Below are 26,347 nucleotides of genomic sequence, written 5' to 3' on the forward strand. Positions count from 1 at the left end.
AAGTCCAGGGTGCTGTGCTCACCCTGAGCTGTGCTGAATTTCATGTGCTGGCAGATGAGCTCCTCCAAAAGCTGATATCCATGGGGAGGGCTCAGCACCGTGGCAGGCCCTGCAGAGCTGATGTGCAGCAGCAGCCAAGGTTAAACACATCCTTTTTTTCCTTATAAAATACAGGTTGACCAAAAAGTGCTTTTTTTGTAGGTGAATGAAACCAATTTTAGTCCCTCCAGTTCCTGCCAACCAAAAGCAACCTGGTGGAAAGTCCAACCGTGGGCTTGTCCTGGGTGGGTGGGTTTATGAGCAGGCTTGTATAAAGTTTGTGGGGTTTGAAGTGTTTCTTATCACTGCCTCCATGTTTCCCTCTTGACTCAATATCCCTGTCTGAGAGGCCTCTCCTGCTGGAGGGTGGAGGAGCAAGTTGCAGGACAGGCACGGTGGCTTTTGATCTTCCCCTGATCTCTAACCCAGTGCTCCAGGCCCTGCATAGAAAATACATTTTGAGAAGGGAGGTGCAGTAAGTGAGCAAGGCTGTAGCATTTCCTTCCCTGAAGAGAGAACAAGCTGGCAAGGAAGCAAACATTGCCTGAAACGTGGGAGTTGATGATTTTGTCCTGGTCCCAGAGAAGGGAGCTGTGGAGAGCACTGCTGCTGGGCCTCTCCCAGAGCAAGCACTGAGCTCTGCACTGTCCAGGGACTGTCACTTCCACTCCTGGAAAGAGGATGGGCACACATTCCCTGTCCACTCTGTGCTGCCAGTTTGGCTGCTTGGTTGGAACTGGGAGCCTTGAAGTCCCCATTGCACAGCCCCACAGAGGCAGTGAGTCCCCAGGGTGATGGCTCAGCCCTGCCACACTGTTGGTGAGTCTGAGGGCAGGGAGCCAGGGCTGTTCTGTGCTCTGGACACTGCCTGGTCACTGCTGTGTTCACACATTACTTCTGCATTTTGGAGCTCCCATTTCTCCCTGCAGAGAATCAATTAACTGTATGATGTCATTCAGTGAAAAGCCTGATTTGATTGTACAAAACTGCATTCAGATTGTTTAAAAAGGCTTTTTCTCCTATCAGATTATTTTATCACTGTGTTATTCTGCGGTGAAGCCTCATTACAACACCAGGACAGTCGTGTGTGCTTGTGTGGCTCCTGTTGCAGCAATGTTCTGATTCACAGCACAGCAAACCAGAGCTTCACCCTGTCATCCACAGGCACTGGAGGATGTTCCCAGACCCAGGAGTGATTCATAGAGCTGGACCTCTCGGGTCAGGAACACATTTGCAACAGATCACTTTGAAAGTGACCTTTTGCCCTGGTAATAAGTAACAAGTGCATCCTGCCAGTGGGGACACGATCTTTGTCATCTTTCTGTTGTTCAAGCTGTTAGGCTGTGTAGTCATCCAGCTCCAGAGTGGCTTGTTTGTTTGGTTGTGTTTCTGTGGCATGAGGAGTTCACACACAAGGCCTCATTGTGCGACACATAAACAACTCGTTAGACACAAGGGGCTGGGACAGGGCTTAGATGTCAAATTTGGGAACTGCTCAGGCTCCTCCTCCTGCTCCTAAATGCTTCTTGTTGTGTGGTTTTATTGCAGGTGGTGACGTTTGATGCAGGAGGAGTGAGTGGCCATGCCAACCACATCTCTCTCTACTCTGCTGTCAGGTACAATGTCTGCAGACTTCTCTGGGTGCCTTCCTGGGCTGCTGCAGGCTCAGCGTGGTGCTGCTGTAGAAACAGAACCAGGGGCAGTGTTCACTTCACTGCTCCAACCCAGTGCCAGGCTATGGGACTGTGGAGAAACCGCCACAGCTCTGGAAATAACCTACAGCCTCTTTTAGTGTTCCATCAGCTGGAACCTTGCCAGTCTGCCTTTCACTGGGCCCTCTTTGCTCTTCCTGTCCTTGATCCCACTAAAATATGCCACAGATCACTTTGCACTTCTGCTTTGAGGAGAGTGTGTGATACCTGATGCCTGAGCTGGTGGCAGGTGGTTTTTGGAAAGTTCTTCACCAGAGGATGTTGCCATCTTGGCCAGGTACCTGAATTTACCTTTCTGCCCCAAGAACACTGCTCTCTCACTGGAACTGTCCCAATTTACCATTTTTAGGAAGAGTCCTTTAGTTCCTGCACCATTTTATTCCTTACATTATGGGACCCTCTGTCTCTGTGCTGTGATGGTGAGGTTAATAGAAAAAAAAAATCCCTTTTATTAAAATTACTAAAATTTTGCTGGCAAGACAGCCACTGTATTGTACTTTAACCCTCTGCTCATTCAGACCTCACTGTGTCCTAGAGAGTTCTCCAGAGCTGCCCCTGCCTTTCCCAGGCATGAGAAGAACTCTTTGCAAGTATAGCTTTGTATTTATAGCACCCATTTGTTTTCTGAATCATCTGTGCAATTCAAATAAACAAATTCTTCTGGCTCTCCTCGCTGACAACATCACAGTGATTTGCCTTTCTCACTTGCCTAGAGAAAGCTGCAGTGCCACAGAACCCATACTGGGACCTTCAGCTCCTCTGGGAAGATGCTGAGAGCTTTGATGGCTGGAATTCAGTGTTAGAGAGGGATCATGGCTTTTCCCAGCAACTTCTGAAATAACAGAGCAGAGGGGGTGGAGCCAGAGCAAGCAGTGTCTTTGTTTGGGCTGAGTGGGGAGATGGTTCCAGGCACAGTTTGAGGAGTGAGCAGAGGTTGAGCAGAGGCTGATGACTGAGGAGCAGAGGGTGATGACCACTGCTCACACCATTGGCACAGAGTTGGCCTGGACCTCTGTTTGCTCCCTCAACTGCTGTATGACCTACAGAGAGGAATGAATGGCAGGTTCTTAGGTGTCCTCCTCCACCCTGAAGAGATCATGGAAAACAAGGTAGTAACTGAGTTATAACTGAGAAATTTAAGGAAAACTCTTGATTTTGATCCCATTTCTACTCTTGTCTTACTTTGTGGTTGTGCAGAAATCACTTTCCCACCTTCATGCTTTATGTTTCCTGTGTGTGCAGTGAAGTTTAACCCTCTTCTTGTCTCAGAGCATGTTAGCAGGAAATGCTCATTGTCTGCAATTCCCTTGAACCCAGAGCTTTGCATTGGTCCTCAGCTAGAGCAGAACATTGTCTGAGCTGATGAGATCCATGTTGATAGGGACACCAGAGCACGAGCACTCCTCATTAACTAAGGGCTGGTTTGTGTCTTGTCTCCCTTCCAGTCCTGAATCAGCAGAATTAATCATGGTAGCCCCATCATCTGCATGTGGCAGGAGTGATGCCGTGGCTGCTGAAAGGTTAAGTTTATTTTTAGTGGCTTGCTTGCCCTCATTATTTTTCAGTTTGTGTTATGGAGGAAGTAGAGCGTGACTGTATCACTCCTGACTCTCAGTGCCCTGATGAGTTCTCACATGTTGGCCAGTACTGGCAGCTCTGGGAGCATAAACTGAGGCTTCTCCTGTGTCCCCCTGTGCCAGCAGAGCTCTGCAGAGCAGCAGTGGCTGCCCCTGGGGCCCCAGTGGTACATGGCAAGAGAAAAGCAAACGACCTCTCCCCTCCAGGTATCATCTGCAATGTATTTATTAACCATCTTTAAACAAGTCCTGCAGGGTTTTGCCTCCACTGTGAAAAGGGGAGGAAAAGATGAAGCAGGGGGCTGGTGCAGTGATCCTCAGCTCTTTTGGATGCTCCCAGTCTCTGGGACACAGGCTTGTGCCCACTTCCATGAGATTACTTTCTGCAAAAGCAGAGGTAGGACAGGCTCTGTGACCCCTGCCACAACTCCTCGCTTCAGGAGGTGCAAATTATTGAACAGCTTCAAGGAATAAAACAGTTCAGGAAATGGTCATAGCTGAGCAGATGCTCAGTATTGTCTGCTAAAGGCATAAATATTCTTTTCAGTGTCTGGAACAGAGGTTATGTTCAAAGGAGCAGGAACTACTCAAAAGGAATGAGCTCTTTCCCTTGCAGCAACCTTCCTCCTGACAGCTTGTAGGAGTCCAGCTGCTGCTGTGTGCCTGCCTGCCCTTCAGAAATGGGAGGAACTGGGAAATGCCAAGGTTCAAGCATGGATTTGTTCTTCTGCAAGGGAAAAATAAGAAAAAAACAGGATGGGAGAGGAACACAAATTGCTATTTGATTTCAGTCTCCCCTGGGAGTATTTCAGTTTTGGCTTCCAGACAGAAAAAAAACCCAACCCAAACCCAAGAAAAACCCACTGCTGCAAAGCAGGGAGAACTGGAAGCAATCTTCTGTAGCTTGATTTGGCAACATCATCCTCTCTTATCCCCCAAAACAGGAGCTTTCCCTGTGGCCATAGGAGGTTGGATCCTTTACATCCATCCACAAGGAAGAGCGGGTCTTGAGTGACATCCAGGTCACTTCATCCCCCCTCAGCATTTGGCCAGTCACTAGCAACTGTGGTAATGAGCTTGGTAAATACTGTGTGACAGGAATATTGGAGAACCTCTCTTGCCTGCACTCTGAAATGACAGTGCCTGCACTGAGATCACATGTAATATCAAGGTGGTTTAGTTTTGCATGAGTCACTGTGCATTCTGATTTTAAACAACCCCTCTTGCCCAGGAGCCTGGCAAATGGGGGGCTGTTGGGTTTGTTGTTTGCTTGCTTAGGATGGAGAGGAATAATCTTTGTGAGGAGGAGGAGGAAGGACTGTACCCCTTGTTTTCTTTAGTGAGCTATCCAATCCATTTCAGCCCAGCTAGAACAGAAGAGAATAGTCTTGTCTGCTTAGGGCAGAGCAAACTGAGTGGAAAATAGGAGCTGCTATATTTAACCACTGTGCATTATGTTGTTATAGCAACTGCATCCATAAAACTTCTATCAATGATGCCATATAAAAAGCTACATCAAGGAATCATTAGCTGAGCCTATTCTCGTCAATTCCATTTGGAAAAACACCTCTCAGTCCTGCAGGATGTTTTTTAACATTTGCCAGCTCTGTGGCAGGTTGTAAATGAGGCTGTGCAGAGACAATATTTGGGAGCTTTATCACTCAGCAGTTGATTAGGATGCAGCCTGAGTGCCACCAATGCCTTGTTGCACTTCCATGTCCCAGCCTGGCCATTGAATGCCCCATTCCTGAATGCCATGGACATTGTGCAGAAGGGCTGCACTGAGGCGCCCTGGAACAGGAGGGCTGGTTAAATGCCAGCTGCAAATCCGTATATGGAAACAATGAGCAGAGCAGTGTCCAGCCAATCCCACTTGGTGGGAGCCATTCTCAGAGGCCACCAACTGCATCCCACCCCAACAAAGCACAGTTCTGCTGTGAATGTCTTTTGAATTTCCAAGGCCAGGTCTTAAAGGACAGGGAGGAACCTGGGTTTGGGCGATTAGCTTGATAACAGTGAATTATATCGCATTTACCATTTTTATTTGGTGCCTTCTTATAGTGTGGGGCTGGAAGATCTCTCCCTCCTTCCAGCAGCTGCAGCCCATGCACGTCTCACTTGTTTTACTGATCTTAAATGTCCTGGGGGAGCTTGTGAGTGATGGCTGTGATTGCAGCCAGACTGTCCCAAAAGGCTGAGACAGAATTGTACTCTGCTGTCTGTCCTTGAGACTTCCCCTCAAAGCTCTCTGCCCTGGCATATATCCCATAGCTGGGTATGTAGTTGTAGATTTTATCTCATTCCTTTATCCCATTCCTTAATTTGACCAAGTTCATTCATCCCAGTGCCCTTCCATGACATTGTTGAGAGTCACCAGGATTAAAGCTGAGCATGGAGAACCAGCACAGAAGGGATTCCCCCTAAAGAAGGGTTTTTTTCCCAGAGAAACAGCCTCAAGGAGTGCCCTTCCCTGTGTCACTGACAGTAGGGGAGCAGTGACACTGCACATTCTTCTTCTCCCAGACAGTGCAAGGCCTAAAGCACAGAGCCAGGGACAGCTCTGACAGCTGGAACATCTCTGGATTGCCACTGGCAGAACCATCTTTTGCCACTGCCCCACATGTGAGTAGAGAGTGTTGAACAAAGTGTTGCTCCACTGTGTAGTTCAAGGTGCATGGAAATGGAGCCAGAAAGTCCGGTTAGGGAGGGAGGAGATGTTCCAGAGAGCAAACATCCAACATCTGGCAAGTATATCCTTCTAATGTCTCTGTGATTCCTAGGAGACTGCCTGTTCTTCCTCCTTCACATCTGTTTCATCAGATTAATTGGGCAGATCAGACGTTGGGATCCTAAATGGAGCCCCAATGCAGCTTTAAGACATCCATTCTTTGCCATGCTCTTCAAAACTGTATTTCCCCAGTGCTCCACAGCAGCCAGCAGTCAGCAGTCAGTTCAGTGAAGGGTTTTGCCTCTGGCTTGGGAAACTATTTGCAGAGTGAAGTCACTGAATTCAATGAACAACTTCTCATCAAACAGAACATCACCCGAAGTGTAACACACCCTCATGGGCACGAGCCCCAGAGGAGTTCTGTGCTCCCCAGGACTGAGGTCTCAGCTCCATCTTGACTTTGTTCCTCCTTGAAACAGCTTGGGAGGTTTCACTGGTCAGTGCCACAGAGGAGCTGACCAAGTCACACCTTTCCTGGAGGGTGCCTGAGTAAAGACAGGGAATTTGGGAGTGAGCTCAGCCCTGCAGTTTGCAGGGTGAGGTCGTTGGGCCATTTCAGTGTTTCTGCTGAGCAGATGGAGCTGGTGGCTGCAGACAGCAACAGCCTTCAAAGCAGCTGGGCCTTGAGGGAGGAGCTGGGGCTGAGTTCTTGAAGGGCAGAAATGGTTGGAGCCTTTGGATGTCTCATGGCCTTCCCAAATTCTTCACTGCAGAGGGTCTCACAAGTGGATCTGAAGCTACCAGAGGCAGAACAGGGAGGGTGAAGGGAGAGGTGCCCTGTAATCACCAGGCCCTGGCACTTGGGCAGTGGGTGGGAACAAGCCACCTTAGGTCACTTTATGTTTAAAAAGGATTATAAAAAGTCTCTCTGGGGGGAAAAAAACACCCACATGGAAAAATCTCCTGAAAAAGAGCCTGTTTGTGTTTTACTTTTTGAGATTTTATGCCAAACTCTTTCATTTCGCCAAACCACAGCAAGTCCAATCTGTAAAACAACATTCCCAAAATGGCAACAACTGAGAGCTGCAACCTCTCCCCTACTTGGAAGTGTCCCATGGAGACACTCCAGCAGGGTGGAGATGGGAGTGAGAAGATGGATTTGGGAGAGGATTGGCTCATTTTGTGAACGTGTGCAGGAGGTAGAGCTTCGTGTTTCTCTCTCTCTCTGCAACCACAGAGAAATACAAATGAGCAAGGCTGCAATTCCTCTGCACACAGAGCTGGGTGGAGCCCGTTCCCAGGGCTCTGCACTGAGCCTTGCTGAGAAGTGAAGCATTTGGATTGGGACAAAAAGGATGAGGAGAGATGCAATTTCTTCATGCCTCTTCTTCCAGATGAGTGACAGGTCAGCCGGCAGCAGCTTTGAGGATCTTTCAGTAACCAAACACAGTTTGTGTCACCCTGAACCTTTACACAAGCACAAACTCCTTAATTTACTGCTGAATCACTTTTCCTTCCTGCTAAAGATGCTCCCTGCTCCTGCTGAAACGTTTCCATATGAGCTGGATCTCTCACTCCTGTTTCTAGTGACAGGAATGGTTATTATTAGTTCCCTCTTGGAGCAGCTCAGTGCTTTGAAGGTGCCTCCATGGCAGTGCAGCACACCCAGAACAGACACTGGGCCTTCAGAGAGTTTGCCAAATTTCACAACCACTCGCTGCTTTATCTCTCCAAGCTTATTCTAAAAGGTTCCCACCCTGCTAACTGCACCAAGTGCTGAATCACTTCTTTGGGTGGCCAGATGCCACTTGTGAGGGAAGAAACCTCTGACAGAAGAGCAGAGCAGATACTAATGGAGATATTTGAATTACAAGGCGACATTTAACAATCTTTGTCAGAGCAGTAAGACCTAGTGGTGGGGCAGGAGGTGGCCAAGTCACTATTCCCAGGCCAAAGTTGTTTAGTAGGAAATGGCATTGCTTTGGCTCCGGAGCAGAGGACACCACTGGCAGGAGAATCTGTTTAAATATGTTTTCTGATTGCTGTTTGAGTTCTGTCATGACCTGCATTTCTGGCTTGACTTTTGCTTTGTATTGCATTGGGTATTCATCACTCCGTGCTTCCTATTTTGTCTAGGCCTGTGTAGCTAATCCTTTTCCTTGAACTTAACCAACAGCCAGAGATAATCCTAGTTTGAAAGTGACTGCAGAAACACAGCAGTTTACATATAATGCATGTTTTATCTTGGCTGATTTACACATGAACTGGCACATTGTCCTTTGTTAGATACACCACTATAAGGTGATAACAATCTCTTTAAATATTACACAGGGTTAAATAACTTTTTTTTATTATTATTTCCTTTCTCCTTTTGGCAAATGTTCCATTGTTTGGATTTCTTTTTCTCCTGGAAGAGCAGGACTGGGTGTGGGACAGCCCTGAGTGCCATCTGCTGGAGAGCTGCTGCTTCCCAGCCCTGCCGTGGGCCAAATCCAGGATGGGAATGTCAGATCAAGTGCTCCGAAGCCATGAGCAGGAAAAACGAGAGAATTAAGAAGGGAATTGAAATTAACACCCTCTGATGCCCTCACCATCCCAGGGTCATTTGCTTACACTTCCTGATGGAAGTGCCATCACCATTCACATCTCTCATTCTTGGTCCTCCCGTTCTTTTTTGCTACAGGGACTCCCCAGGACAAAGTCATGAAGGGATCCAAGTCCTGGTGAGCAAAAAGCCAGAGCAGCTTCTCAGATGTCCCAGTGCCAGCCTGGGCCAGGAAAAAAGAGCTGGTGTCCAAAGAGGAGCAGCCACTAAGACAATGCCCCTGGCCAGCAGAGCCTGGGCTTTGAACAGCCAGAGGTGCTCCCAGGGGGGAACAGCCTTTGGCAGCCTCTTGGGTTTCCCTTGGGAAGTCTGAGAGTGAATTTGATTTATGGAGCTTTATGCTGCTGTCCCAGCAGCCAGCATGAGGAAAGCAATGGTAGAATAGTGTGGGGAATGAGGCTTAGCCCTGCCTGAGGTGCATCCAGTGTGGGCTCCTGAAGTTTCTCACAAGATTTGCTATTGGCACTATGTGTTAAATGAAAAGAGTTGGTTTAGCATGCAGGATTTTGTTCCTGTAAAATCAGGGTTTGAGTAATTCCACTGAGTGTTGACCCCCTTGTATCTCTTCTTTCACAGGTACCTGCATTCAGAAGGGAAATTACCTGAAGGTAGGAGTCCATCACCTCCCACCCCAGCTCACCTCCCCGCCCTGCAGTCCTTTACATTCCTGTTGTGTCCAGGGTTCCAGCTGCCCAGCTCACCCCTGCACTGCAGATGAACCCCAGAGCTGAACTTTTATGCTCCTGCAATTTTTTACCAGTTCAGGTAAACTGAACCAGTTGAGGTGACTGTTCTCTACAGTCACTTTTCAGTCCCTTGGTGCTGTCCTGCATCAGTGGTGTGATGCCTCTTGACTGAATTTGAATGCTCTTTCCAGGTCCCTCAGCTTAGTCACAGAGTTTCTGGTCACATCTTGCTTACAAGCCTTTTTCCTATTCTGTGACAAAAGCCTCAGAAACAATTATCCACTTAGCCAAAAATATTTGCTTGTAGCAAGTTAAGCCTCCACCAAAACGTGCTCAGGAAAGGAATCTGAAATCTGCAGTGGCACAACAAATTGCAGAGGCTTCTTCCACCTGCGAGCAAAAATCTCCGAGAAATTCTCTGTACAAGTAGGGAAAGAAAAGAAACAAAGTACAGATGGAGGTTGCTCCTGACCCCTTTTCTAGGCTAGAGCTGCAGCCCTTATCTGTAGCAAACAGTGACTGCCCAGGGACAAATGTGTGGGCCTCGTTTAAGCACAAAGCTGTCACTCAGTTCTTTGGACAGAGCACAGGAAGGTGGCTCAGCCAGACCCACCCAGTCAACCTCCTGCTCCCTCTGCAGCCATCCAGGCTGTGTTCCTTTAATGCTAATTCCCAAATCATTGTAGGATTTGAATGAGTCACAGCAAATCAGTTTTAATTCTCTGCTAGCAGGAAGTTGCAGGCCTAATGAGACAGCATGAGCCAAGATGGCAGAATGCCCTTAAGCTGAGCTCTGACTCTAGTCCCTTCAGTTCCCCAGTTCATGAAAGAGGAGTATTAGTGCCAGCTTCGTTCCTAGGACCTTTTCTTTGTTCAGCCTTGGGATGCAGCAGAGCTCTGTGTGCTGTGTGCAGCACAAAGGACAAGGAGCTGCAGTGGTTGATGTCACTGCTGGCTGTCAGGCCCCATCTACACCGAGCCACTTTCATGTGCTGCTCATGCAGGTTTCACTCTGATGCTGAATATGAGCTGTGCCTCAAATCCATTCAGGTTTGAAAAAGACCTACATATAGAGAACATTTCCATTTCTCCAGCAGCAGCATCAAGAGACTGCTGGAGCTCTGTGCAAGCCTTGCTGCTCTGATTACATCACATCTGACATGACCTACAAACACCAAAGGAACTGGGAGCTCCCATGCTGCTGCTTATGCTAAGCCTTTCCAAATATAGTTCCAGTCTCATTGAAATTCCCAGTATTTATAATTTGATCTGGCAGGCGTGCAGGGCTGTGCATCAGAGGGGCTTAATGAAACAAGAGTGGTGCTGGGATTGAGGCTGTCTGGATGGAGCTGAAAGGCATGTTCAGGCCATGGAAAAGTGCTGCGCTGCTGTTGGTGAGAGGGAGCTGTTTGAGGGTGAGCCTGTGTAAGCCCATGTGATCAGGGAATCCACAGAAAATCTCCCTGCAAATGCAAAAGCCAGCTAAGCCTTGCACTGCCTCAGTGATATGCAAATGAGCACCCTAAATATCCTGCTTTGCTTTCTAATGCCTTTAGCCAGCACAAACACAACAGCCTTTTTATAATCTGTAATCAAGTTCTCCAGCCCAGGCACAAGCACTTGTTTCAAGAAGCTAAGACAACTGCTGGATGTGCTCCCACCTCTGCCACTGGTCCCTTCCAGCTCTAACCAGTGCTCTTCCAAAGGCACCTTCCCTCAGGAGCAGTGCAGGCCTGCAGCACTCAGGAGCTCACTCAGGAGCTCCTCATTCAAGGCATCCTTGCTGCCTGAGTGATTTGGAAGTGGAAAGCCAAGCTGAGCAGGCTGCAGGCTTCACACACTTCTATTCTCAGCCTAATCCATGAGCTATATTGATCCTGCCCTTTCTGCCAACCTGGAGAGGTTGCATTACACTGCTAATCCCATCCTGCCCAGGTCACAGGCACAACAGGCTCTGAGCAGCTTCACCTGCTGGTGTCACAGGACTCCTCAATGGCAGTGCTGCTCTCACCCCGCTTGGCAGGGAGCAGCCTGTTTCTCTGACCCCTTCTCCATCTCTCCCTGGACTGTACATTCCTTCCCTGCTTCATCTCATCTCACATTGCCATGAGGGCAGGCTTTGCTTTCAGCACATGGAAATCCTGGTTGGATCACTGACATGGAGTGCCCTTCTTTTTGGGGAGCTGGATGCCACCACTTCACCTGATCTGACCGAGGGGGACCCAGCAGGTCACAGACATCCACACTGAAATCACTGGCCATGGTTTTGAGTCCTTATTGCAGAGCTTTGGGGAACAAAAGGGTGTGATTGCTGCGTGAATTAATATTTCTCAAGGAAAAAAAAATTGAGGAAAAGGAGAGCACATTTGGTTAAGAGAGCAGCCCAAGCTTCAGAGAGTGGTGCCAGGTCTCTCTTCCCATCACTGTGAGTAGGAATTGATGTGGCATTGCCAGAGTCCATTAAAGCCTCCCAGGAGAGGAAAGATCCATTGTCCCGTGTTTGAAAAGCAAACAGGTGCCATTGGGAACACTGACCACAGGAGCAGCCCTGTACTGATTCTTCCCCCTGAAACTACCCCAGCAGCAGCCCAGAGGATCTCTGCAGTGGAAGGGGTAGAATGGTTTGAACCCCCTATTAAAGAAGGGCAACCATCAATAAATCTTAAATGTTACCACATGACCTTCAGTGTGTTCTGTCATGTGCCTGTCTCCAAAATTGCGTCCCTAATGTAATAGAATGGTTCCCCCAGTCACAGCACATCACAGGTTTCCTTCCAAATTTGCTATTTGGACACAAGAAATGTCTCCAAGCGGGATTAAAGGAGTGTCAGGGCACTTGTGTGAGCGACCGCAGCACTTGTGCCTGCAGAGCGTCCCTGGGGAGAGCCCCGGGAGCTGCTGGCAGCCGAGCACTGTGCCTGTCCCTTGTCCCGCCGGGCTGCCAGCGGGACGGGGGCTCAGGAAGTGTCCGGGCCATGCCGGCCCCGCATTCCCGCACGTCCCGGGCATTGCCCAGCTGCTGCTCCGTGACCCTGCGGGGACACGGCAGTGGCAGGGCTGTCCCGGAGGTGCTGAAGGGACGGTGTCCGTGTCCCCTCCCCGGCCGGCGGACGCCGCCACCTCCCGGCGGCTCCCGGGCAGCGCCCGCCGCTTCCCCGCTCTGCTCGGCTCCTCAGCTCCTGCCTGGGTGAGAGCCACGGGGATTGCCTTTGAGGGCTCTGCCCCTGCCCATTGCTGCAGGAGAAAACCACTCCTGTGAATGCTCTGTGTCACCTGCTGGGGAGGCGGGTCCCAATGTCCCCTGTCCCCTTCAATGGAAGGGAGCGTGTGCCTGGAGCCCTCTGAGGTACTGTTGTGAAGAGTTGACCACTCTTGCTTTGGAGAGTGGGAGAGGCTGTTAAAAAGTTGGAACAGCACCCTTGGAGAAAAGAAAGGCAAGAAAGAATTGAAAGATCCTGGGGGTGTGCCAGAGGGAGTTCATGAGGACTTTCTTCTATCACTTCTGTGTAATTTCACCGAAGGAAATCTCATTGCAAATCGAATTGCAGCTCTGACCACCTGTGTAAGCTGTGATTTTGGCCTCTTCTGTCAAACTTTCATACAATGTGGGAAGTGTGGAACGTAATCACAGCAGCTTCCAAGCCAAGGAAATCCCAAAGCAGCTCCCTTGAGAGCTACAGGCTCTTAATGGGACCATCAGTAGCTCTGAACTCATCAGTGAAGACAATTTAGCCATGGTAAAAAAAATAAAAAAAATCAATTAACTTTTGAATTCAAAGGGATCTTTAAAACAGAAAAAAACCCCTTCAACATCAGCAGAATCTTGAAACATGTTACCTTCATCTGCTTCATCACAAACATCTGAACAATGAATTCAGAACTCTGTTAAAGTGTAACTGCCTGTCTGAAGTAATATTTGATTCCTGAGGCTTGTAAATATTTATTCTGTAGCTAAGATTTGGAGTAGAAAGATGAAATTTCATTTTGGTAGCTGAACCAGAAACTACTGTTTTAAAAATTCCATTATATGATATAATGTCAGCATTCAGAGAATCATCTGCACCTATTTATTTGAGCCTAATTATGCAGGAAGAATTTAAATTATAAGAAAAAAAACACCCAGTTTTTGGGATATTCAAAGCTAGCTTTGCTTTCCACAGGCTATTACAGAGCAAGGACCAGTACAAAGGGTCACATACAGAGTAAGAGCCAATACAAAAGGTCACAGATGTGCACTGGGCACAAAGAGATCCTGGTGAGAGCATCAGAAAAAAAAAGATTCCCAAGGCCAGCAGCACAGGGCAGCTGCAAAGAGCTTCTGAGCCTGGAGAAAAGGGCACCTTACAAGAATGCTGTTGTTTTGAAATACTTATCCTCTTTCTCTGTGTAGGGTGCCGTGTGCTCGTGCTGGAATCAGTAAATCTCTGCAGGAAATACATTTCCTTCCTGGATGTCCTCATTTCCTGCCTCCTGCCCAGGGATGCTCTCTTCATCCTCACAGAGGAGGAGACTGAACAAGCCAAGGTGAGATGTGTGGCACCTGCCTGACCTGTTTGAGTGGCTCATCATTATTGTGAGCTCTTTAGTCACAGGTGTCACATTCCCAGGGAATGCTAGTAGTTGTATCTGTGGGTTATAAGTGTCACTGTGGAATTCTGCAGTGACTTTGAAAACATGGACAAACCAGGTTACCTCATGTGCTGCATGAAAATACAGGGCTGAGCAGATTTGCAGCTCAGACAGTCACAGGGCACTGAGGTTTACACTCTCTAGGATGTAGGATGCATGTCAAAGGAGATTGGATCCAACACAGTATTGTGAACATGTGAGTTATGTTAAAGCCTGACATGACTGCATGCCAGCAGCAGCATCCTTGGATCACAGCTCTCACTAAAGATGGAGACAGCCTGTGAACTTGCAGTCCAAAGCTCTTCACAAGTTCCCTTTACTGTACATTTTTAAACTGTTTTGCTGCACAGAATCTCACACATTTGCTCCACAGTGCCCTATATCAGAATCTGATTAGTTCCCCTTCCACAGCATGAAAATATTTACCCAGCAAAAAGTGCTGTTAATTCACAAATTACGGACTTTTCCTGCTTCTGAGGCTTTAAAGATAGAGTTACTTATGGGAACAGCTTGGATAAAGGTGGTGTGTCATTATTCCCATGTATTTTTGTTCCTGAAATCTGACCTTTCTAGGCTGGTGCATTATAAATAGACTCAGTTGCAGCTGGCAGTGTGTGGCCAGAAGGAGCAGAGATGTTCCCAGACACACCTATCAGGCTCCTGCATGTGAACACTTCCCCAGGCCTGAGATCACATGGGGAGGAGTAGGAGTTAGAAGTCACACATAAAGTGTCCTTTCTAGCAGGACTGTCTGAACATCAGGCAGCTCAACATCACACTTGGGGGCAGACAGGCCCAGAGCTTGGGCAGCCTTCCACCTCCCCTGCCTCTCCCTGCTCACTGGAAACAGGCTGTCCTATAAATGGGCACTGACCCTCACAGCAGGGGCAGGAAAGTGCCCTCTGATCAGCTCTGGAAGGTTCCTGTAATGCTCTCTGCCCTGTTTTTCCTCCTAGAGAGCCATGCAGTGCCATCGCAGCCAACTCCTCTGGTTCCGCCGGCTCTACCTGCTCTTCTCTCGATACCTGGTGGTCAATTCACTGCGCCTGCTCTGACAGGACATCACTCACAGGAGTCAAAGAATGAGCAAAAAACAACAACTGTGCCAAGCCCAGGACTCAAGAAAGCTCCTGTGTTAGGGGCTCAGCAGGATGGGGTGCTTTTTGTGTGGCGTTCTCCACACTACAAAACCCAGGCTGGGTGAACCTCTTCTGAACATCCTGAGAACAGGGTTAACAGCTACTCTATTTTCTCATCGTAGAAGCTTAAATAAGATGAGAAATTTGGATTAACTTTAATTGGGAGTCAAGCTCTGGAGGATTCTGCACAGGAGAAGATACGGCACAAACTGTTTCCCCCAGAAGACAGAGCTGCAAGGACTGCTTGGCAACTCTCCCTTGGTGCTTTTGTAAACTCCAGTATCAGGAGTAACTTTTCAAAGATCATGCTATCTCCATAGTTACCACAACCACAACACCTTTGTTATTCAGCCAGAGCTTTAAAAAGCAAAAGCTTTTAAATAAAACATCAGAAATCATGCAGTTTTTTCTAATTGCACTGATGTTTGCTGTTCCTTCTTTTGTACACATTGTGTTGCAGGCTCCACCTTCACAGTGTCCCTCCTGAATTATGAGCTCTCTTCTTGATTCAAAACAGGGCACAAGATCAACTCACAAGAGTCTCAGCAGGACACAGGAATGAGGTGCAAGTGACTGTAATGAGGTGTTTTGCATTGTGATTTAAATTTTAGCACATGTAAAGGCTAAATGGTGAACTAGCAACCCTGCAGTGGTTTACAGGGCAGTGGCAGTTTGAAAACTGAACATCACAAAGGAATGAGACAATCAGCATAGAAAGATTTATTTAAGAAACAGAGAACAGATAACAGTAATGTAGAGATTGATTTCACCAGCCATTACCCAGGAAACCTCAGAATGCAGTTCCATGGCAGTGCCCCCAAGGCTGCTGAAGGGTGTGTCAGGGTTTTGACATGTCTCTGATGGTCTTATGTTCCTTCACTGCTTTCTCCCATTCCTTGCCATTGATGTCCTCTGTGATAATGGTCTGCACGGTGCCATCATCCAGACAGTGGGGAGCTATCCCTGAAGAAAGACAGAGTACACTGAAACCTGCTTTTCATAACATGTGGGAGATTGCCTGCTCCATTCCATGGCTGGGGCATCTCAGGGAATTGTAAATGCTATTGCTGTAGCTGAGGAGCCTGGATGAGAATCCTGTCACAGGAAGAAGCCCACACATTATAGGTAAGACTGTTTTTTATGGAGGAGCTACAGGTTCAGCCTGCAGTTCCAGGTATTTATTAACACTTTAGGAACAAAGTCTTAGGACACATGCTGCTCATTACTATCATGTCAGCATCCCATGGTGCCTTTATCCAAGGTTTGCTGGGTGGCTAACTGGTTAGCACAGCTTGCTTGGTACCTACCATAGCCATCAGGGTTAGAACGAGGAGTATAAAAGCTCTGAACACCACAGGTCTTGCAGAACGTGTGCTGGGCACGGTGTGTGTTGAAGGTGTATGTTGTCAAATTGTCAGCACCCTAAGCAAAGGAAAAGCACTGTAAGTTTTCCACAGAAATAGATGGATTAATTACTTTGGGCCTGTAGCTAAGAAATGTACAGTTTAAAATGCCACCTTCCTGTCTTTTATCTGAGATACAGAACTGTGTATTCCTGCTCCTTCCCTGAACTCCTGTGCTTTGTATGTACCAGCATCCATAAAACAGTCAGGCCTGGGAACTGCCAGAGCTCCAAACAAGATGCACTAACACAACCACACACACCAGACAGCTTAAAATGCAGCCATTTCCCCCAACCAGCCAAACTCAGGGCAGAAAACTGCTTGTTCTTGGCTCTTTGAAGATGACACTGTTCATGCTCATGGCCATGCTCTTACTGTGTTCTTACTCTACCTTCAGTAGCTTGAAACGTGACGCTGGCACAATGAAGTGTCTGTTCTGTTTCTTTGTGCAAATGCTGCAACTGTAAAAGAAAAAGCACTTTCTAGAAGAAGTGGACAGGTTGTAGAGCAGCAATCAGACCTCTTGACAACAGGAATTGCACTGACAGCTAGAACGGCTCAGAGGTAAGTGGCAAAAGTGGATTTGTGGTGTCAGTAGTGTTTGGCTGAGCACCCCTGTGAACAGACTGACCCTACACAAGTACCTCAATAAGATATTCTCACACACAACTCCTGAGGACAAACTCTAGCCCTGAGAAATCCACTTCATGGTTCAGAGTACACTTGGGCTATTTTGCCAACATTCATTACCTTGCAGACAAGATAGCAAAGTTCAGAGGTTCACCCATGAGCTGGAAGCAAACAAATTGCAAGCAAAGGGGTCACTACTGGAACCAGAGAGTGTTTTAGTTTGAGGCACATGTGCTCAGAGCTGTAATGTCACTTGAGAAGAACAAGTTAAAAAAAGACCAATGTGCTTTGAGCCCCCTGCATGAGAGGAAACAGAAAGCAGATGGCTGAGCACCTGGATCATTAGATCTCTCCTGACACTTTCTGTGTGAGCCTGGCTGTGAGACATGAAGTCCTGCCCAAAGGAGCACCTGAGATCACCAATACTGATCTCACAGTGGATCAGGACATAATTAGGGGTAATTCCTATGGAAACAGCTCAGAGGGTGTTCTGCAGCTGTCTCATCTTTAGCTCTAAGGCTGGTAAAGCAGAGAGCTGACATTCATCTCTGGGAACAGGGAACAAACCAACTCACTTGCAGTTAAACACATGCAGATCTGCTGAAGCCCAGACCTCAAAGCGGACGGCTCCACAGTGACAGCCTCCTGTGTGCTTCACCAAACCCCTGTATTCACTGGAGAGAGACACAACAGAGCTTTGGGGACCATGATCTCTTGGGTTTTTGCCCAAGAGAACAGTAAAGCCATACATGACATTATTCAGTTCTGTCTTGAGCTGTTGCAGAGCACCAAGAAATGTATCCACTCAAATGTATTTAATAACGTGTCAGAATGAGGTGGAGGATGGCTTTTGTCCTCTGCAGCAATTGCTTTTGTGGTTTAATTAAAATGGTGAAAAGGAAAGAAGAGCAGCACTTTGAGGACTCTCCACTCTGTCCAACACAGCTCCCCACCACACTCCGGGTCACAGTGCCGACCCTACAGCTGTGTCCACACACAACCCCACACAGAAACCAGGCCTATCACCTCAAACTGCTTGGGACTGAGAACTGCATTTCCCCACAATTTTCCCCACAGCTTCTCCGACAGCATTAATATTCCTTCATTTAAAAGCTGGGGAAAGCAGAGATAACTGGATTTTACATAATATTTGAAATGTCTTTTATTTCGGGTTGTAATTGCAGAGGAACTTTATGACCAAGGAATTTCTGAGCCTGTGCCTCCCCCTCCCCAAACCGCCTCCACAGCAGCTGGGCAGTCACCGTGCGGGTCAATAGCAAAACGCAAAGGAAAAAAAAACATTTTCCTCCCAGATTTTGCCTCCCACGGACAGTTGCTGATGTACCGCGCTCTGCACAGAGCGAGCACAGGAAATCGGTGGAGATTTTTGAAGCTGAGCCTCGCGGAGCTCCCAAGGGCATTTTCGATGGGAGAGCCATAAAACTCGGGAAGCTTTAGCACAGAAAATTACTTTCTTTTTTTTTTAATTTTTTTTTAATTTTTTTTTTCCCGTGGTGCCTGCGCCCCCTCCCCACCCCGGCCGCCCTTCCCTTCTCGGGCGCCGCTGTGCAGGTGCCGCGCACAGACCGCGGCCGCGAGCGGCACCCGGAGCGCGGAGCGGCCGCCCCGTTACTCACTACGCGTCCAGCAGCAGCCGCGCCGCCTCCTCGCAGCTCAGCCGGTGCCGCTCCTGGAAGGCGGCCCAGCGCCCGCTCTGCGCCCCCAGATCGATGGCGCCGGGCCCGGGGGGCTCCGCCTCGGCCCCCGCCGGGGTTCCCCCCGCATTCCTGCCCCGGGCCCGGCGCGTCCCGCCCGCGGCCGCGCTGCCCCGCCGGGAGCGCCGAGCGCCGCCCGCCGCGCCGCGCCCCATGCGCCGCCTCCGCCTGCGCCGCCGGGGGGCGCCACCGCGACACGCACGGCCCGGGGGCGGAACGGGGGACACGGGAGGGGCTGAGGGGACACGGGAGGGGACACGGGAGGGGACACGGGAGGGGCTGAGGGGACACGGGAGGGGCTGAGGGGACACGGGAGGGACACGGGAGGGGACACGGGAGGGGCTGAGGGGACACGGGAGGGGCTGAGGGGACACGGGAGGGACTGAGGGGACACGGGAGGGGCTGAGGGGACACGGGAGGGACACGGGAGGGACTGAGGGGACACGGGAGGGGACACGGGAGGGGACACGGGAGGGGCTGAGGGGACACGGGAGGGGAACGGGAGGGACTGAGGGGACACGGGAGGGGAGAAGGGAAGGGCTGAGGGGACACTGGAAGGGAAACAGGAGGGGCTGAGGGGACACGGGAGGGGACACGGCGGAACCCAGGGGGCACGGGAGGGACGGAGGGGACACGGGAGGGGACACAGTGGAACCGGGGGCACTGGACCACGGCGGGACCGGGGGTGGCTAGGGTGTAACGGGGAACGCTCAGTGAAGAAATCGTTTCCTCACCTGCAGCCTAAAGCTCCCTTGGCGCAGCTTGAGGCCATGTCTTCTCATCCTTCCTTGTTACCTGGGGAAGAGAGCGGCCCCAGCTCGCCACAAGCTCCTGCCAGGGAGCTGGAGAGAGGGAGAAGGTGCCTCCTGAGCTCCGGTTCTCCAGGCTGAGCCCCTTCCCCAGCTCCCTCCGCCACTCCTGGGCCTCCAGCCCCTTCCCAGCTCCGGTCCCTTCTCTGGACACTCACCTGCCCCTCAGTGTCCCTGTGCTCGGGCAGGGCCCACAGCTGACTCCAGGATTCTGTGTGGCCTCAGCAGTGCCCAGCACAGGGACAGGCACTGCCCTGGTCCTGCTGCCCTTGGAACAGGCCATAAAACCTGCAAGGAAGTGGCAGAGTCACCAGCCTTGGAAGTGTTCAAGAAACTGATGGATGTGGCACTTGGGGACAAGGTTCAGTGGTGAATCTGGCAGCTCTGGGTCAACAGTTGCACTTGATGATCTTAAAAGTTTTTTCCAGCCTTAGGGACTCTATGATTTTCTGATTCCAAGGCTGAGGTCAGGCATGCCAGTTATCCACAAGCACGAGCCTGAGGTTTTCCCCTCTCATTCTGAAAATGATGCCTCACATATTCACAGATGGGGAAGGTGCTCAGCAGACCCGAGGTGGTGCAGGAATTGTGGTGTTTCATTTCTCTGCTATGAACAGCCCTCATTTAGACACAACATTGCTGTCACAGCACAGGATGTGCCTTCAGAAGTCGGTTTAGGCCTTCCTCAGGTTTGAAGTCATTGTGGCAGCTTTGTAGAGAAACGGCTTCTAACACGATTCCCACTTAGCTTTTCACTAATTCTGTTACCAAAGTCTTGAAAATAAGGGGAGTACATACCTTAAAAAAGAAAGAAAAGAAAGAAAGAAAGAAAAGAAAGAAAGAAAGAAAGAAAGAAAGAAAGAAAGAAAGAAAGAAAGAAAAGAAAAGAAAGACACAACAAAAAACCCCAACCAAACCAACAACAACAACAACAAAAAAAAAAAAAAAAAAAAAAAAAAAAAAAAAAAAAAAAAACCCACAAACCACCACCCCCAAACAATCGACCACATAAACAAAACGAAAATGGAAAATGTGAAATCACCCCTTTGGTGGTAAATATCTTGCAAAAGACTATTCCTGAACAATGCTGTTTCTCAAGTAAAACTATTGACGCAGGGAAAACTACAAAACTTGGAGGTGTCCAAGTCTCACTCCATTGGGGAAAAAAATAATCACTCCAAAGACAAACCTTTCTGCCCAGTGTTTCAGGACTGGAAACTCTTTTGTTTGACATATAATCAAGAATTTGTAGCCAACAGGACTTAATGACTTGCTCTTTCCAAGAAGGGGAAAGAGTAAACAAGTGAGCTGGGTCTTGAAAGGCAGAGAGGCACCAAAGGGTCCTGTGGCATCAGGAACATGGCAAAGCAAGAGGACAGTGATGAATAAACATCCATCAGCACTCTGGTCTGGAAAAGAGCTGTAAAAACATGTGACTCCGGTGTTCAGGCTGCCTCCTGAGATGGCACATGCCAGGATTTGTGTAAGAATCCCGTGGCTCAGCACCTCTCTGATGATAGGAAAGGGCACGGAGTTACAATTTCCTGTTATCCCTTATGCGAACCTCTGCTCCAGTTACTCATTCTAATGGAAGCACGAGAATACACCCTGCGTGACAGATTCATCTGGAGCTCCTGATCGGAGCCACTCCCAGACCTTTAGTCAAACCAGATTACATGTCAGTTACCTCATATTTGGGGAGGAAAAAGTCACTGAGGTGAAACTGGAAAGGCACTGAAACTGAGCCTGTGCTGGCTGCAGCAGGGATTCATCTCCCCTCGGGCACGGCCAGCACCACTCACGGTCTGTCCTGTCCCAAAAGACACTGAACTCAACACACTGAAAGCCAGAGTGTCATTTTAGGAGCTCATTTTAGGGGCTCGTTATGTCGATTCACACAAATGACTCTCTAAGACAAGAGGCACCAGCATTCGTACACTCTCAAAAAGCAGTTCCAGGAGAAAACTGGAGTGAGCTTGTCCATGTAATATCTGCAAATCTATCACTCTCCGTGCCTCTCCACAATTAGTTTACTTTATTTTAAGTGCAGAAGCTGTTTTGAGAAGTTAAATTCTCTTCCCCTGTGATGTTTCCAGATAAAGAACTGGAGGACGAAAATGGAAGTAAAAAATGCCAATGTAAAGAAATCGTTTCTCTTTTTTCATTCGTTTCGTAATTTATCATGAAGGACTCAAAACACAAAACTGAGTCTCACAGAAATAATCAGTTCCAGAGCTTTACAGTGGAACTCTGGATAATGATTAATGTCACAGATATTTTGAGCTGAAAGCCCTGAATTTCAGTGGTCGAATGTTGTATTGTCAGTGTACCTGGGCAGCACCTTCCCAGTGCCCAGAGAGTTAACAGCTCTCATTTCACTGCTTCCAAAGCTGATGCAATGTTTGCCAGGCTTCAGGAGAGGCCAATAGCTTGATGAAAAATGCATTTGCTCTTAAGCTTGAGAGGCAAAATGGAAAAGGGAAGAATTATCCAGACAGATGACGGGGCGGACAAGAGGAAAAGTCCAGTAAATTACAGTTGGTTCTGTGTAGGTGTCTTGTGATGCTCAAAGGCCAACAGCAGCTGACGTGTTCAGTGTTGAAGTACAAAGGGGCTTTTTTGTGCCATCTCAGCTCTGCTTGTATAACAATGACTCAGCTCTGCAGCCCTGACTCACAGCCAGCATTGAAATTCTGCCTGTAACAACATTTTTATCCCCAAAGCAGCACTGAAAGCAGCTACATGTTTGTGGGTGAAAGAGAATTAGGAACTGTGGATGTTTTTTTATATCTAATAAGCAGGGAACTAGGAGTTGTGTACAGCTGACGGCACACTTAAAAACGTGAGGTGGTTCAAAGTACGTGGCTTGTTCAGGGGAGGAAATGGCAGTGCTTGGATTTTAGTCTCCCTGTGGTGGAGGGGGAAACATTCCGGGCGTTTTCCTCACCATCGAAGTACCCAAGCCGGATCTGAAAACAAAATGCAGGAGGTGACACTCCCGGGCTGTTCAGAATGGCCTTGGCAGTGTTTGTTTTTGTTCACTGTTACAGAGGTGAACTAACATACTAACATACGATTAACAGCGGTTTAGGACTCATTGCTTCTGCCTATTTCTTCTGCCTGTTTCTTCTGACATTTCTTCTCCTGTCTGCCTGTTTTCCAAGGAACTTCTCTGCTGTTTTGCTGTTAAACCTCGCCTCAGAAAGCACAAGCTAAAAGTGCTCAGAGGCAGCCGAGAGGAGGCAAACAAAGAAGCTCTCTCCCTGCACTGCAGCTTGGATGGGATCCAAAACATTCCCGGGCAGGAGGCAGAGTGAGAGATGCAGACGAGCAGCTTTAGAACAGACCCAGTTATTAGCTGTTGCTTTCACTGGCACGACACGCAGGCACAGGCCTGTGATTTCAGCCCTTTATAAAATGCCCTTTGGACGTCTGCTTCCAGCAGGGCACGGGGAGCTCTCACATGTCCCCCTGGGTCACCCAGACCTGCCCAAGCCTGTTTATCGTGGCTGCACAGACCTGAAAGCTGAATGCCATGTGCCCCACGAAGTTAGAACACACTTGAGACAAACAGGGAGAGAGAGGAGTATCACTAATTTTAATCTTTTTACTACCAGTCTGTCCTGCTTAAAATTTGTTTTTCTTCTTTCAGCTCCTGAAGTCGGTGGCTTCTTAAAAACTTTGTTTAGTGAAGGTATTTTTAGCATAAGGCTATAAAAACAAAACCGATGGAGTTGTCTTTTTTTGGTAGTCTCAGAACACGACAGTCAATCTCACAGTACTTTGAGTTGTGACTCACTGTTTGTGTAACCCTCCAGGCTGGCAGCACAGGGACAAGCAGTGACATATCACCGGTCTGTTTGTCTCGTGGGTGGAACTGGAGCCAAGCCTGGGCCTTATGGCACTGCTACAGCCTTGGGCAGACAATATTTATCTCCACAACTGTAAACACGTAATATAATTACACTGTATCGTACACAGTGAGAGGCAGGTGTGAGTAATGTTATGAGATAGGAATATATACATATATATATATTTTTTTTTTCTCTGTAAATAAGGCAAGCAGCCCTATTTTTGTCTGGACAAAGAACAGTAACTGGACTTGCCACATACCCTGTGATGGCCTGGCTGGCTGTCCTAAGCTAAACCTGGTAGCTAAAGATAAACAGATTGCCTCATGTAGAAATGATACCTCCTTGCTACAACATTAGCCTACATAAAAACCAGACCCAGCTTGTGTTCCAGAATGTACAGATTCGTTGGAAACATTTCCCTGACCCCAGATTCTTCTCTCCTGAAAGTAGGTTGCTCTGTACCACTGCCCAGTGACCTACTTTGAAAAGAAATGTGTGTTCCCAACTGCAGGCCCCGTGCCCTGGCAAAGGCTGCAGCCACCTGTGCGGTCAGAGCAGTCACAAGATACAGATTCTGGGTTTTTCAGCTTTTGCATTTATTTTTATACAGTTCAGAGTCAGCTGCTTGATAGGTTTTATTCACCAAGAGGTACCAGACGGAGAGTGGAATGTTTGTTAAATGCATGTGCTTTGTACAGCCACACCATAGATTTAGCCATATTTACGGAAAAAACCCAAGGGAGGGCTCCTGTGTTTTCTGGTTTACACAGAAAGGAAAAAAAAAATTCCAGAAATTCCTCTTTCTGCATCTACAGGAACATTAAAAAGAGAAATATGCACCTTGAAATCCTTAATAAACGTGTGATGTGCTTTAACACTGCCCAGGCTTTACATTAATCTCCAGCTTTACAGATGTGGCCTTTCCTCTGGGAAGAGTGCCTGGGATGTGCAGCAAGCACAGGACCAGCCTTGGAGCAACCCTTCAGCCGCCTTGGCACCACCAAACCAAACCCGTGCTAGAAACACTGAGCAGAACTGGCAGCACAAAGCAAACACATCGGACATTGCCCAACTCTGCCTTTTGTCCTAAACTTATGTAGCCAAATAATGTTTCCAAGGTTGGCAATTGCCATGGAGCTTTCTGAACTTTCCAGTTAGCATTTTTCCCTCTTCCCGTTCCTGCATGTTGAGTAATTATTGTTAGGATGATGCATTTCCTTTTCATTTTACTGTAAATCAGGAGGTGCTCAGAACCCTGGTAGGAGAAAGGAAAGCAAAAGGATTTTGTTGTTGGGGTTTGTTGTTTTGGGTTTTTTCTTGGGGTTTTTGTTGTTGTTGTTGTTTGGTGGTTTATGTATTTTTGCCCTGGTTTGAGTTTTTTTTAGGAGGAAATAGAGCAGCTCTGTAGTGAATCTTGCCAGTCACACACGTGCTGATGCTTTGTGAGGGGACAATTTAACAAGGTCATCTGGCTTTGCTGAAGGAGCAGCAGATAAAGCTGCTAAAAAACCCCACATAAAAACCATCTCGGATTTTGTGCACTCCATGTTTAATACGATCCAAAACGAGTTAAGAGCCAGTCTGAAAAATATAATGAAGTTTAATTAACCCGAGGCACGTTTCCACATCAGTTCACAGAAGGTGGCTGCTTCATAACCCATCAAAGCTTCCTGTTCTGGAGGCGAGTAAACAACCATTTGAATTTCAAATGTCAGCATTTCATCACAGGGCTTGTTTTGCAGCCTCAGATGGAGAGAATTAACTCGTCAGGCAGCTCCAGCCAGTTCCACAGGAGCCGGGCCGCGTGACTGGGGCCGCTCGTGTCACACCAGGAGCCGCCGACACTCCTGGATTAGGCCATGTTTGCCAACTCTGCTATTTTTCTAACTCAGTTCTGCTTTTCCTCTCAGCCTGATAGGCCAGGACCAGCCCTCCAACCTATCCTGGGCTTCTCCATGGAGCCTCAGCCATGCTGGGAAAGGGTTGGTCAGAGATGTTGGTGGGGCATAAAACATTGGCACCAAGGGTCACCCGCCTTTTTAGGGCACTTTTCTCCCAGTTCTTGCCAGGCTGTTCCCTGAGTGCTGCTGGGGTTCAGGCAGGAGCTAAAGAAGCCCCAGTATCGTTCCTATCGCCTTCACTAATCCAAATCCCATCATAATCCGTTTCCCTGTCCCCTCATGGCCCCAGCTCCCCCCTCGGCCGAAATCTGCCCCGCCAGGCGGCTCCCCCCCAGCAACAGCGTGACCTCACCGCGCACCAATCAGCGCCGAGCAGCGCCGAAGCTTCCAGAGCTTTTCCCTGCCCCCGCCGCCTCCGCCCCTCGCTAACTGCCCGCCCGAGCAGCCAATCAGTGCTCGCCTTGCGTCCCGTCCCACCAATCACCGCCCGACTTCCCGCTCATCCCACCAACGCCGGCCGCAGCGCCGCAGAGAGAAACGGTTCCAGATCCATCCGCGCCCTCAGAAATTTGCCGAATTTTTAGGGTCTGATCCCCCTCACTGAAACTCTGGGACCCTTTTGCCTGCGGAAGAGGGATTGGAGCGGGGAAAAGGCGAGTGTTTTCCAGAACAGCCATCTTTTCCTGGGGACTACTTTGGGAGGCGGATGGACACGTTCGTTTTGGTGGGCGGACCTCTGTGGCGAGAAGCCTTATAAATAGGGGAGGGTGTGCGTCACTCGGCAGAATCTGAGGGTTAGCACCGTTGGATACTTTACTGGAACTCGTTGCTCAGGGCCACAGACGTGAGTGTTTTGGGGGAAATTGGGAGGTGCAGGGAGGGGAGACGGGCCGGGTTCGCTGGACAGGACCGTACCGGGCGGGGTGGTCGCTGCCGGCCGGTTTGCAGGAGGGTAACGGAGGGGAGCGGGCGGCAGAGCT

The 26,347-nt window shown here is 48.7% G+C and overlaps 2 protein-coding genes across 2 annotated transcripts in view; one reads left to right on the forward strand and one right to left on the reverse strand.

The window, feature by feature from the left end:
* PIGL (phosphatidylinositol glycan anchor biosynthesis class L) overlaps nucleotides 1-15,473 on the forward strand; it is a 51,987-nt gene extending 36,514 nt beyond the window's left edge. Inside the window, 4 exon segments of the mRNA XM_066333450.1 lie at nucleotides 1,588-1,655; nucleotides 9,178-9,209; nucleotides 13,678-13,811; nucleotides 14,873-15,473. Coding sequence (XP_066189547.1) covers nucleotides 1,588-1,655; nucleotides 9,178-9,209; nucleotides 13,678-13,811; nucleotides 14,873-14,971 — 333 coding nt within the window. The 3' untranslated portion in view covers nucleotides 14,972-15,473.
* Nucleotides 15,474-15,752: 279 nt separating this feature from the next.
* CENPV (centromere protein V) lies at nucleotides 15,753-18,977 on the reverse strand. Its single transcript, XM_066333451.1, has 5 exons — nucleotides 18,726-18,977; nucleotides 17,664-17,762; nucleotides 16,850-16,919; nucleotides 16,363-16,477; nucleotides 15,753-16,018 (listed from the first exon to the last, which is right to left on the reverse strand). Exons 1-5 carry the CDS (start codon nucleotides 18,956-18,958, stop codon nucleotides 15,894-15,896), a joined length of 642 nt encoding a protein of 213 aa, XP_066189548.1. The 5' UTR covers nucleotides 18,959-18,977; the 3' UTR covers nucleotides 15,753-15,893.
* Between the last annotated feature and the right edge of the window lie 7,370 nt (nucleotides 18,978-26,347).

This window comes from Sylvia atricapilla, chromosome 20 (assembly GCF_009819655.1).
Source record: "Sylvia atricapilla isolate bSylAtr1 chromosome 20, bSylAtr1.pri, whole genome shotgun sequence".
Taxonomy (NCBI): Eukaryota; Metazoa; Chordata; class Aves; order Passeriformes; family Sylviidae; genus Sylvia; species Sylvia atricapilla.